Source organism: Phallusia mammillata, chromosome 4 (genome assembly GCF_965637545.1).
Source record: "Phallusia mammillata chromosome 4, kaPhaMamm4.hap1.1, whole genome shotgun sequence".
Classification (NCBI taxonomy): Eukaryota; Metazoa; Chordata; class Ascidiacea; order Phlebobranchia; family Ascidiidae; genus Phallusia; species Phallusia mammillata.
The window spans coordinates 23,980,682-23,992,853 of record NC_137255.1 but is presented as its reverse complement, the minus strand read 5'-3'; the positions used below and the strand labels follow the sequence as shown (position 1 = coordinate 23,992,853).

The following is a 12,172-nucleotide window of genomic DNA, read 5'->3' as shown; positions in this document are numbered from 1 at the left end:
CCGGAATTTCGGGGTGATTCGATTAACCGGAAGTTCGGGGTGATTCGATTAACCGGAATTGCAAGTGATTCGATTAACCGGAATTTCGGGGTGATTCGATTAACCGGAAGTTCGGGGTGATTCGATTAACCGGAATTTCGGGGTGATTCGATTAACCGGAAGTTCGGGGTGATTCGATTAACCGGAATTGCAAGTGATTCGATTAACCGGAATTTCGGGGTGATTCGATTAACCGGAAGTTCGGGGTGATTCGATTAACCGGAAGTTCGGGGTGATTCGATTAACCGGAATTTCAAGTGATTCGATTAACCGAAATTTAAGAGATTCGATTAAACTTTACACAAAACACATTGAAAGTAAAAGCAAATAAAAAGCAACACTAAAAAATGGATTAAAACTTTCTTGAAGAAAATCACATTTTCTTTTACCTTCTTTTTCCAAATACCACTGTTTCATTTTCATCAACAACTTTTCAAGCGTTGCGTCTTTGGCGACCCGACTCAGATGACCGATGGCTGTCGAGTTGACCTTTCGGACTGCTAACGAGCGATCAGCCAATCCTGTGCGAGAAACAAATCACGTGATCCATTGAACACCGTGCAGAGTTAAGTAATTAAACAAGTCCAAGAGTCGCTTTCAAGTTAATAAATGCATATTTAAAATCTGCACAACATTTTCCAAAGTAATGAAACCGAAAAAGCTAAAACTGAAAAGGAGCTTATACCATTGGTAAGGGCATTGATAAATTTTCCAGCGAACGGCGTCAAATCGTTACCGCACGATGTCACTAGAGATGTTATTAGGTGAGCACATCCAGCCTATTAATACAAAACGTTATAATGTATGTTAGACGTTTTATTTTATGACCTTTACAAACAATTTATCAACTGTAAATAGACAATCAGAAACATAACCAGCATATAGTGTTACAAAAATACTTTTCCTAAGCCAATAGAAGGCAGGTATAGTTAATTCATTTTTTTTTTGCTCAACTTTTCTATCCAGAGTTATCTTCTGCAGTAGTGCTAAACTTTGTAGCAGTGTGTATTTATAGCAATAACATTATGTTAAAACTCAATAGAAGTGTAAAGTTATTTGTCATTTTACATCAGGTTGTCAGTTTTATTACCACAGAAACGTTTCGACCTTTTGTACTATGAAGCGTTCTAAAACAATGCGAACCAATTGTATTTGCTGGTAATTTGCAGTTGCTACAGTGTGCGGGGGTATAGCTCAGTGGTAGAGCATTCGACTGCAGATCGAGAGGTCCCCGGTTCAAATCCGGGTGCCCCCTCTTTTTCAATTTTGTTTCTTAACTTTGTGACAACAACAAAAATTATCGTACGAAAAACACCCAAAAGACGTATTTTTGGAAAACTTTGGGGTGAATATTTGGGAAAAAAAAACATGTGCAAAAAAAGTTTTTTTTCAACTGAATCATAAATGTACATTGCCTTGCAATTTACATGGGCGAAAACAACAGTAGGAATGCGATTGTAAGTTCGAAAAACGGTTTGTCAAACATTCAAACGCCAAAAAATGTGCCCAATCCATAAGCATGATTTATTACTGCATTAATACACACGCGTTATTATTACCAAACATTGTAATTATTGATGTCAGTTTCCCCAAATTGAAACATGTGTGGACATTTCAGCGTCGAAATGTTCAAACAATTGTTTGATATATTTTAATATGTCAACTGCCGCCTATTTCAATCCCAGATGAGGAAAAAAAACTGCAAGCAAATTGTACAACTGAACAATAACAAAGGTGACGTTCTAAATAGTGTAACCAATTGTAGTTGTCACCAGTTTGTGTTAGCTGAACACATGCGGGGGTATAGCTCAGTGGTAGAGCATTCGACTGCAGATCGAGAGGTCCCCGGTTCAAATCCGGGTGCCCCCTCTTTTTTTCAAAGATTTTCATTACCTTTAAATTAACCAGTGTCTTAGTCTAAATTATTTTCTTAACTTTATGAGAACATTACACAATTAATGTAAGTACTACATTGCCATTTTTTTGCGAAAAATATTTAGGACAAAAAACAACAATGTGCAAAAAGCACCGTATTCAAACATTTAAGCGCTAGAAAGTGTCCCCCAAAAAAACTCAACCAATAAGCATGATTTATTACTGCATTAACACACACGCAACATTATTAGCAAACATTGTAGTTTTGATGCCAGAGTCCCAAAATTGAAACATGTGTGGACATTTCATTAACGCCGAAATGTTCAAAAAAATCTGTCTTTTAAATTGTCTATGGCCGCTTAATTACCAATGCCAGATAACGGAAATCCCTAGAAACAAATTGTAGAACTAAAACCGACGACAAAGGTGACTTTCTAACACAACAATAACCGATTGTAGTTGTCATAATTTTGTGCTTACTACACTGTGCGGGGGTGTAGCTCAGTGGTAGAGCATTCGACTGCAGATCGAGAGGTCCCCGGTCCCGGTTCAAATCCGGGTGCCCCCTCTTATTTAGTGATAAGATAAGCAATCGTCGTTTTGCATTAGCGTAAATTCTTGGCAGGTGAAATAATATGTGCAAATCCGCCAATATGATAATATAAACATCAATGTACATTGTCAATCAATTTGCAAGAGCGATAAAACAACAAACAACAACTTTTTTGCAATAATTTGTTGCTGTTTTTACGTACGTGCGTCATTGTTATCAAAATTGCACTTTCTGACCGCTGTTAAAAATGTGTGAACATTTCAACCATAGAATGTTAAAAATGTTTTGATTATTTAATTTGTGTGCAGTGTTACTAACACCAGCAATCCCAGGTAATATCATATCGTATCAAGAAAACGCCCTAAAGGCACATTACGTGCTTATCTCTGCAAAAACAAAGGTGACGTTCTAAAACAACAAGAACCAATTGTAGTTGTCATAACTTTATGCTCGTTGCATTGTGCGGGGGTATAGCTCAGTGGTAGAGCATTCGACTGCAGATCGAGAGGTCCCCGGTTCAAATCCGGGTGCCCCCTCTTCTTTGGTTTTATAAAAAAAAAAACTTTTCACCTTTTAAAATCAACCCAATTAAATTTTCGTTTGTTTTTGCTGGAGCAATAAACATAAAAGACGTTTTCATCTATTCGTTTGAAACAATGTATATTCAGTTTAATTTAACAAAGGATTGGGCATAAAGATTAAATGGGCCAAGGCGAAAAAACGCAACCGCAACTCGATGTTAAAATACAGCCCAATCGGGCGTGAAAACCGCAACCCTTGTAACATTAAACTATGACAATTTATTTCAAACCTAATATCAAGTAGAATATTTCTGGTATAATCGTTTCTGACCCATACACATAAAAAGAGGAGCTATAGATAAACAACTAAAAAATTTTTGGCATTTGTAAGAAATTTTTTATACCTTTCAATGTTGAAAAAATGTTTTTATAATATTGTGCGTCTAGTTTAACTACTAAAAATTCATTGTCAAGTCTGATCTAAGTTTAAGTAATATCTTTGTGGTACAATCGTTTCTGACGCACATACACAAAAATGACAGCTATAAAAACATCCAAAATGGCTTCCAAACCAACAAGCAACAACACAAACCTTGGTAGACAATCCAACACCTCTCTTCGTCAAATCGGCCAACAGAGGTGCGAGATTTTTCAAGACTTCTTCGTCATACTGACGCAAGCACCTTGACGCTGTTTCCATGAGTGCTGACGATTTGACAGCCTCCGCTCTCACCCAATCAAGAGCGTCCTGGGTCACGTGACCGCTACGGTTGTGCAGGTAGTTGAACATCTTCGTGAAATTTATAAGTGAGGTGAGAATTGGTGAAAAATTGAGAATGATTTAGATAGATAATTTCGTACTTATTAATAAGGATAGAGCAGTTTAATGGCTTTCAATCTTTTTTCTTTAATTAGCTCTTGGCTGATTTGGAAAAAAATAGCCCAGAATTTCTTTGCTACATGTGTTTCCTTAAATTAAATCCCAAAACCAAAACATATCAAAGTTACCCCATGGGGCGTAAATTGACTTCCCGACTAAGAACCAGTGGTTTAGCCCTGGCTTAAGTCATTGTTGACACACCATTTTTTGGCAATTTGCAGCTTTATCTTTAAACCTATCACTATAGTATAGTGTGTTATTTAACAATAATTTTAAATAATAGCAATATTTGCCAAAACAACAGATTCCGAACGCGACAAACATTAAAGTTTGAAGATTGACATTTCAAATATTTTGCCACAAAAAATAACATTTTCAGGCATTTCCCGCTTAAACACTTTTTAAAATTTTGTCTTGGTGTATTTTAAAGACAACAATTTTTCTAAAAAATATTCTGTGCTTATACATACTATTAAGTGCAGTAAATAAAACATTGAATTGCTTCATGCGTTACTTACCGGAGATTCAAGGCCGCTTAAAGCCTCCAACAAAGCTATCACCATTTGTGGAATGCACGGTTTGATGAGAGGTCCACAAACCTTGCTAACCTCGATCAGTGTTGACAAACTGAAAACGGTATCGAAAACTTAATAACTTTGTTATGTATTGGTGAGTATAAACAAGATTTGAAAACACTGTAAGCAAAATTAAGACTACATGAAGCAACATTGGTGGTAAAAAACGCAAATTTGCCAAGTGTAAAAATTAAAGGCAAAAGGTGAGAAAAAACTCAAAATCTCATGATTTGAAAATAGGGTAATAACCTTTAGCTTAAGTTTAAGGAGTTTATAGAAAGGACTGTATTGTAGTTGCACAAGGAAGAAAAGAATGTAGTTAGAGTTCAAAATTTGAAATTATTTGTTAATAAATGATGTTCTACCTCATTGCCCTTATTTCTTTCATCGTATTTTCCATCCCGTCCTTTAACAACGATTCAAGAATTTTGGAAATCACAGCGTCATCAGCTTTGATCCAAGTGGTTTCTTTGTCAAATAATTTTACAGTAATCTAAACAACGAAAAAAAAAACGTTGCAATGGAGCACGACAATTCTTTTGTTTCAGCGCACAGGATGTACAAAGGTGGACTTCTAAAATGCGACCATTCAGTTGTTGTAGTGATTGTGTTATGGTACTGATGGTGTGCGGGGGTATAGCTCAGTGGTAGAGCATTCGACTGCAGATCGAGAGGTCCCCGGTTCAAATCCGGGTGCCCCCTCTTTTTAAAACTTGTTTCAAGAAATTATTGCAAACGTTTTTTCTGGCGCTATAGCTTTAGCCGCATATTGTTTGTTATTCAGTTAAAGAATGATTTATGTCTTTGCTTTAATATGAACAGTTTTAAATTAAACTTCAAACCAGATTAATTTCTATGCAAAGCCGTGTTGGACAATGGCTGTTTCATCATGCAAATTTATTTTTTACTTTTACAAAATATACTTTAATACCAAAAAAGGTAACCAAAACTTTGCAATGTTGCGCTTTTGGGCCACTTGCATTAGACCGGGGTTCTCAACCCCAGAGGGGCAATTTGATTTTTTAGGGGTTTAAGTAATAATCATCAATCTAGCTGTTCTCACGGGTAAAAATAAAAAAATTGGTCCACTCTATTAGAAGACATTGAGGCGTCATTTCTTCGAGAATATTGAAAAAAAAAAAAAATTAAAAACAGAAAAAATTAAAACAAACCTACAAAAATCACCTTTTTAAGAACTTTGCATGTGTCTTCGGCCGCCAAACGAACCGTTTCCTTGACGTCATCACACACACGAAACACAATCGACCATAACTCTGCCAAGCGGTTGGTTATTATGCTTGCAGGTGGCTCTGTGCTGCCATCTGCCGGTGATGCATCTGTGGTCGTGTCTTGCCGCTTGAAGCCGCTCCTGAGCAGATCGGAAAGTGCATGGCAGCTAGCTTGTCGGGTTCGCCATAACTTGTCAGTTAGATTGCGGATTAGATCGTTGAGGATAACAGACATAAAGCGCTCAACCTGTGCGATTAAATATAGACAAGGTTGAAATGTTAGTATTGTTATATTTCGATTGATTGTGCTCAAATACAAGCTAATTAGATCCGTCTAATCTTTTTTGTGCCGTTTATCATTTAGCTGCTTTAAAAAATAAAATTTACTACATATGTTTTTTAACAACATAATTCCCGCTGTAAAACCAAATTGTAAATACTTTCTGATACGACTTTACAAATGTACAAGCATGACTGACGTTATAAAAACAGTATGGACCACTATATATGGATCTGTTCATCATAAGTTGAATGATGAAAATAACTCTCCAAATAGACAAACGTTTCGGCAATGGACCAAATCCGATAAATTATTTTCACAAGAAAGTCGAAACTAATGCTTCACATTATTTAGGAATTAAACCACAAAAATCTTGAATAAAAAACAACACCGAACACATGAAGTTTCACCACACCAAAAATCGCAGTTTTTCTTTTATCATCAGCTGTTTGAACGGTTTTCATTCAAAATAACGCATAAGTTACATTCGCATATCCAACCAATGTTAGAGTGGCTTGAGTATGAATCACACGAACTGAAGTGGACTTTTGTACAGGAAAAGCGAACATAATTATCGATTATTATCTCATACACTGTCGCGTGATTTCGGACGGCAATAATGGCATAGTTAGGCGTTAACCTAAACTGATCAAAATTACTTTTTTGACGATTAATTGTTATTTAAAGAATGGAGTGCATTTTATTTTTCGAGTGTATTGTAGTTTGAAAGTGTTTACATACAGTTTGAAAACTGAAAAAGAGGTATCTACAGATGTAGCGAGACTTGCAACGATCAAAACATACTGCTTTTTTGCGAAGAGAATTATTATTTTTCATCTTTGGTTTTGGAACTTTTTTGAAGTTATCATTTTAACATGATTTTCATATCATTTCATGCAATGTAAACATGTCATTTTTTCACAGGTATCATAAAGTAATTTAATAAGTGTATTAGAAATTTCCCATCCAATATGACACATTAGAAGGCATTGTGGCGTTTACATCACAATGAGTTTTGGCGAAACACTGGTGAAGATTTTGTATTTGATTCTTATCATTGAATTACCGTGGAGAGAGTTGGTGTCAGCAAGTACAAGAATTTGCACGCATTGTTGTGATGAGATTTACCCTGCTAATGGAACTCCAGTTTATTACATGACTAAAGGACCTAAAGGTTAGATACGTTTTATTACCAGTTGTATGGTATGGAGTATTTTTTGTGAATTGCGCATAAATTGGCTAAATTGTCGGACAAACGATTACCCAGAATTACATATATGAGATAATGTGTTTATTTTGGAATGTGATAAGAACGCGAGGCCTATTGAAAACGTCATACCGATCAGCAGGTCACTAAGCATTTTCATATAGTCGAGGATTAAGCTAGAAAAATGTAGCCTGCGGTGGGACTCGAACCCACGACAGGAGCCTTTACGGGACTCGCTCTCTACCAACTGAGAAAGTCGGTCGAAAGTAGAATCTTATAGTTTGCTTTATTCGCTAGGGCAGTAGTTCTCAAACTGTGCGTCGCGATGGCCTGGTGCGTAGTTTCAATTTTCCAAGGGCGTCGCAGAATAGTTCCGTTTCGTGTGGTTAACACTTTCAGTGCGGTTGACGTATATCTACGTCCAAAGACGTTTTGCGTAGAGCGCTGATTGACGTAAATTTACGTTAAAAGTTTTTGATCAATGCAGCTGATCGTTATTGTACGTCGAGACCAAACAGCCTATGCAGCAAGTGCGTTATCGGCGCGTGCCGTGGGCGACGCTTGGCGGACATTAAAGTTGATTATGTATTGTAAATGGAGTCTTGTTTCTCAACAATGTAATAAAGGCGACTTTTCCAACAAAGGCTTGAGGTAGTTATAACGTATAATACTATAAAAACGTACAGTTTATATTGTGCGTAAGTTGTAACATTAATTTCATTGTAATTAGTTATTGATGCTGTTGAGGCCTTGCAGCAGACAAGACAATGCAATTGTGTGCAATAATTAAAACAATTAACAAAATCCCACATTGCGTTGAAAACAAACAAGCCCACACGTCACATTAAATAATACGCATTGCTTTTGGTTGTTGTATCAATAAACACATCTTTAGTAATAAGTTTCTCATAAACTTGTATTTGCTGGTGCGTCGCAAGTCCAGAAAACTTTTCCAAAGGGCGTCGCAACAAAAAAGTTCGAGAACCACTGCGCAAGGGAATCGTTTTAGTTTTGCTTTTAATATAAATGTTTTGTTGCGATTTGAATAAACTTTTTTTCATATCATTTTTTCCGAACACATCTTAGAGATTTTTGAATGTGTAAGCACGTTGTTTTATAGGAATTAAAAGATTTTCAAATTCACACAGTTCATGTTTTTGTTTTGTTTTATGAAGGTGACACTGGTGCTGCTGGACCTAGAGGACCCCAAGGTCAATCGGGTCCACAGGGCATTAAGGGGCCCAAAGGGGATCCAGGTTTAAGAGGTGAGCAGGGTGAAAAGGGGGATAGGGGTGAACCTGCCCCACTTGTTCCATATTCAGCATTTTCTCTGGCACGAAGCAAACCTCTGCTGGGAAATGAAACCACTGCACTTCCTCTAACATTTGACAAGGTGTGGGAATACCGAAATCATGATATATATAATGCGCTTTGTTACGAAAGTGCGTGTGTAGAATGTACCATTTGTTATAACTAAATGACACTAGGACTACGGCATCACAAAATTACAAGGTACTTTGTTAACTGACCGTTAACTGCTAGCTGATTTTAAAACATACAAAGCACTCGATCAAATTGAAAGAACAGTAGAAAGTGAATATGCTTGATGTACTGATGAAATAAAAGATTTTTTGAAAGTTTGCAACAAACTGTTTTCACTTTAATCTAAATCTTTTGAAGGTTTGGAAGTCCAATCTAGTTGCCTTTCAAATCGACATAGTTCCTTTCATTTGATCAAGTAAAAAACAAACAGTCCATGTGTTTTAAAATAATGGAGTTGTTGTAATAAAAAAGCCGTTAATTTGAAGATGTCCCAAAAGATGCCATTTAGACACAACAAACGTTAGATTCCACACACGAATTTTCTTCATATCGGGGGCCAATCGCACATACCAAGCCCTGTTAGCACCACAATTTAAAAACCGCATTTTGATGGAAAAAGAGTCACTGAAGTAAAATTGAATGTATAACATTGCTGCTATTGAAACACAGGTTTTTGTGAACGCCGGGAACCAGTTTGATGTGGAAAGTGGTCGGTTTATTTGCGTCCACCCAGGAATTTACCACTTCACATATACAGTGCAGTCATATCTGGATAAATTCCTTGGGATACAGTTGATGAAAAACAACGAACCACAGGTACGAAAATAAATTGTGTCTGGTAATTTTATCGCATGGTAGTTACTTCGCATGGTTTATGTAAAAAATAAACAATATTTATGTATTTGCTTTATTCTCAAATATTTATGCGTTTTTGTATATTTTTGGGTTTGTGTTTTTTCTCAAATATTTATGTGTTTGCTTTTTACTTTCAACGTTTACGAAACGTGCTAAAGTGATTGCTGTTTTACTTAAGTGCACATCAATTGCTTGTCTTCCTATTTTCTATATCTTTTGCAGGTAATACTCTACGCCAACGCAGTGCCGCGTCGCATAATGCAAAGTCAGACGATAATGCTGCCTCTGCTCAGAAGCGACATCGTGTGGCTACGACAGGCCAAAGGCTCGCGTTTCGCCATTTACGGGAACTCCGACATGCAAATTACTTTCAACGGATTTTTGCTCTTCCATGACCGCGCCACCCAGCGGGCAGACTGCGACCTGGATGACGACTGCCTCTAGTGGTTGGGGGTGTATTTAGTTGTTGTTTTTTGCGGTGATGATAAAATTTGCTATATTTCGTGTGTTTGTTGTATTTAAGGCAACGGTTATATTAACCAACTTGAAGTTTGAAAAAGAGCGTGTGATCATAGTTATTTGGCAGAGCAAGTAAAAGGCAAAAATAGTGAAGAAGCTACAGTAGTAAGAGTTGCAATATGATTCTTGAACTTTCTACGCAATCAACCACTCTTACATCATTTCTCAAAAAGTAAAGAGAGATTTTAGTCCACAAACGTATTTTAAAACAATTTATCACTGGGTTTGCACTGCTTGTCAAATGTAAAAAAACGTATGGGGACCACTGTCCAATATGGAAAATAATTAAAAGCAAAAAAAACGCGATTTTAAATCAAACTTACTACCAATTCAATTATTCAGAAAGATTATTTTAGAAAAAAGTAAAAATATTTCACGAATTCTGATAACTTGCTGTGCTAACAATTAGGTTTATTCGCAAACAAGTCGAAAAACAAAGTAACATTTTCTCAAAAAACGAACATAGCATCCACCGATTTCACACTCAGACGATAAAAAGTAAAAAAAAAATTATTTCGGAAACTAATAAACAAACTCAGACTGACCGTTTTTGTTGGCTCCGGTGCCACCACATTCCATATTGACGTCATAGCACTACGTACAGAGGGTTGGGGGTCGAAGGTGTAACGGTAAAGACGAGGCACAATACGAGGTAGATGGGGTTTCAGCTGCTCTTGAGCCGCATCAGCTATGCTTCGAAATCCGAAAGCCACACCCTGGAAAAAACAAGGGGTATATATTGCTGATATTGCTTTGTAAGAATAGGCGTTGCTACTAAGAGCAACAGTAGAGCCGACGTCACACATTCATGACGTCATAGTCATTTGTCGTAACATTTATGAATCAGGAGTTTGGAGTTTTTGGGCCCAGTTCCAGCGCTCATGGTAATCGGCCGTTTATTTGAATATTGGACTAAATCTCAAACTGTGGTCCGTTTGTATGAACGGGGATATTCCGATTTATATTAAAAATTCTTGGCAAATTGTGGACGGTGGTGTAGTTTAAAAAAAACTTAAACACAAATTATTGCACAACGGTATAGATTAGATGCGCTATATTTTCTTAAATTTCTGTGCAGGTCTGAAACAAGGGTATGGGTGTCATTTAAAACCAATGGACGGTAAATCCTTAGTTTAAACAAAATTAGGAAGGTTTAGGCAGAGGAATATATATTTGAACTGAATGGCATAAGCAGTTCCTAAAAATACAGAAAACGTTTACAGATGCTAAGATAAGTGCTAATCCCAGCGCGGTGAAACGACTAAAACCGTTAAATCGGCAAAATAGCAAAGTTTAACAAATTTGTCGTTCAACTGGTGTGATGCTAAACGAAATACTCATTGTTTTTTTAAAAACTTGTAATTTTGCTGACGTTTTGTCCACCAGAACGTTAGGGCTTCCTCAGGGCAATGAAGCAAAATATTTGCCAGCACATAAGCAAAATCGCACAAGAGCAGCGGGATACGATAAAATAATTACACCAGAACCAAGGTTATCCGTAAATATAGCAAAGTAGCAAGCAATAAACAACAAAACTGTCAAGAATCCAATGGTACCGACCTTTTTAGTGTTCCACAGCGCATGGTGATTTGCGAGGTGAAGAAATTTATAAACAAGATCAGGTTGGTTGAGGTCGGATGCCAGTGAGCAGAGTTCCTTGTATGTTGTTAAACTCGATCTGCAACAAGTATGTTAGATAGTGAGTAATATGGTAAGTTTTTAGATGCTATGCATTTTCATTGCATGGATATTACATTGCAATGTAAACGAAGCCCTCGCTAAACAGTTGTTAACGTGCTTTAACTTGGAGCCCGAACCCGAAAGTACAAGCCCGAATCCCGGCCCGAACCCAAATCGATTTTTTAGAAGCTCATTTAGGCCCGAAAGTTTGATTGATAGGCCTATACATGACGGCCCCCGCAAAGACTAAGACCACAAGAAAGCCCGAACCCGAATCCGGCTCGACTTAGAGCTCTGTCTCGCTATGACGTGTTAAGGAAATTGAAAACAAAAACGCTAAACGCTAAATCGTTTGTCAATTTGTCAAGCTTTTTTATGCAATTAACTGGAATATGCGACTACCCGTACAATTTCCTCAACTAATTGCAACGTTTGGGATATATGATCTCTATGTAGTCAAACGAATTATGCGACTAACTGGAATCGTCTGTACCTGTAATTATTTTGTAATGAGAACAGAAAAAAATAGTCAAACTCTTTTATCGACGAATATAAGCTCGTATGATGACTTTTTTAACATAAATCCTATTTTGATAAAATGCTGCCAGTGTGTGAACCCAAACCGTCATCGAGCTT

At 36.9% G+C, this 12,172-nt stretch overlaps 2 protein-coding genes and 5 non-coding genes across 8 annotated transcripts in view; 6 read left to right on the top strand and 1 right to left on the bottom strand.

The window, feature by feature from the left end:
* Positions 1-12,172, bottom strand: part of LOC145222368 (proteasome adapter and scaffold protein ECM29-like) — a 32,298-nt gene that overhangs the window by 8,418 nt on the left and 11,708 nt on the right. For both annotated transcript variants that reach the window (XM_080088473.1, XM_080088474.1), the window contains exons 24-31: positions 11,417-11,534; positions 10,402-10,572; positions 5,629-5,919; positions 4,809-4,936; positions 4,387-4,495; positions 3,581-3,778; positions 725-818; positions 429-560 (exon numbers count right to left, since the gene is read on the bottom strand). In XM_080088473.1, coding sequence (XP_079944599.1) covers positions 429-560; positions 725-818; positions 3,581-3,778; positions 4,387-4,495; positions 4,809-4,936; positions 5,629-5,919; positions 10,402-10,572; positions 11,417-11,534 — 1,241 coding nt within the window. The remainder of the gene's footprint in view (positions 1-428; positions 561-724; positions 819-3,580; positions 3,779-4,386; positions 4,496-4,808; positions 4,937-5,628; positions 5,920-10,401; positions 10,573-11,416; positions 11,535-12,172) is intronic.
* On the top strand, positions 1,223-1,294 carry Trnac-gca (transfer RNA cysteine (anticodon GCA)). Its single transcript has one exon. It is a non-coding gene; the product is annotated as a tRNA-Cys (tRNA).
* On the top strand, positions 1,837-1,908 carry Trnac-gca (transfer RNA cysteine (anticodon GCA)). The gene has a single exon. It is a non-coding gene; the product is annotated as a tRNA-Cys (tRNA).
* Trnac-gca (transfer RNA cysteine (anticodon GCA)) lies at positions 2,405-2,482 on the top strand. The gene has a single exon. It is a non-coding gene; the product is annotated as a tRNA-Cys (tRNA).
* Trnac-gca (transfer RNA cysteine (anticodon GCA)) lies at positions 2,932-3,003 on the top strand. Its single transcript has one exon. It is a non-coding gene; the product is annotated as a tRNA-Cys (tRNA).
* On the top strand, positions 5,074-5,145 carry Trnac-gca (transfer RNA cysteine (anticodon GCA)). The gene has a single exon. It is a non-coding gene; the product is annotated as a tRNA-Cys (tRNA).
* LOC145224681 (complement C1q tumor necrosis factor-related protein 4-like) lies at positions 6,882-9,890 on the top strand. Its single transcript, XM_080091231.1, has 4 exons — positions 6,882-7,126; positions 8,335-8,552; positions 9,152-9,298; positions 9,560-9,890. Exons 1-4 carry the CDS (start codon positions 6,961-6,963, stop codon positions 9,779-9,781), a joined length of 753 nt encoding a protein of 250 aa, XP_079947357.1. The 5' UTR covers positions 6,882-6,960; the 3' UTR covers positions 9,782-9,890.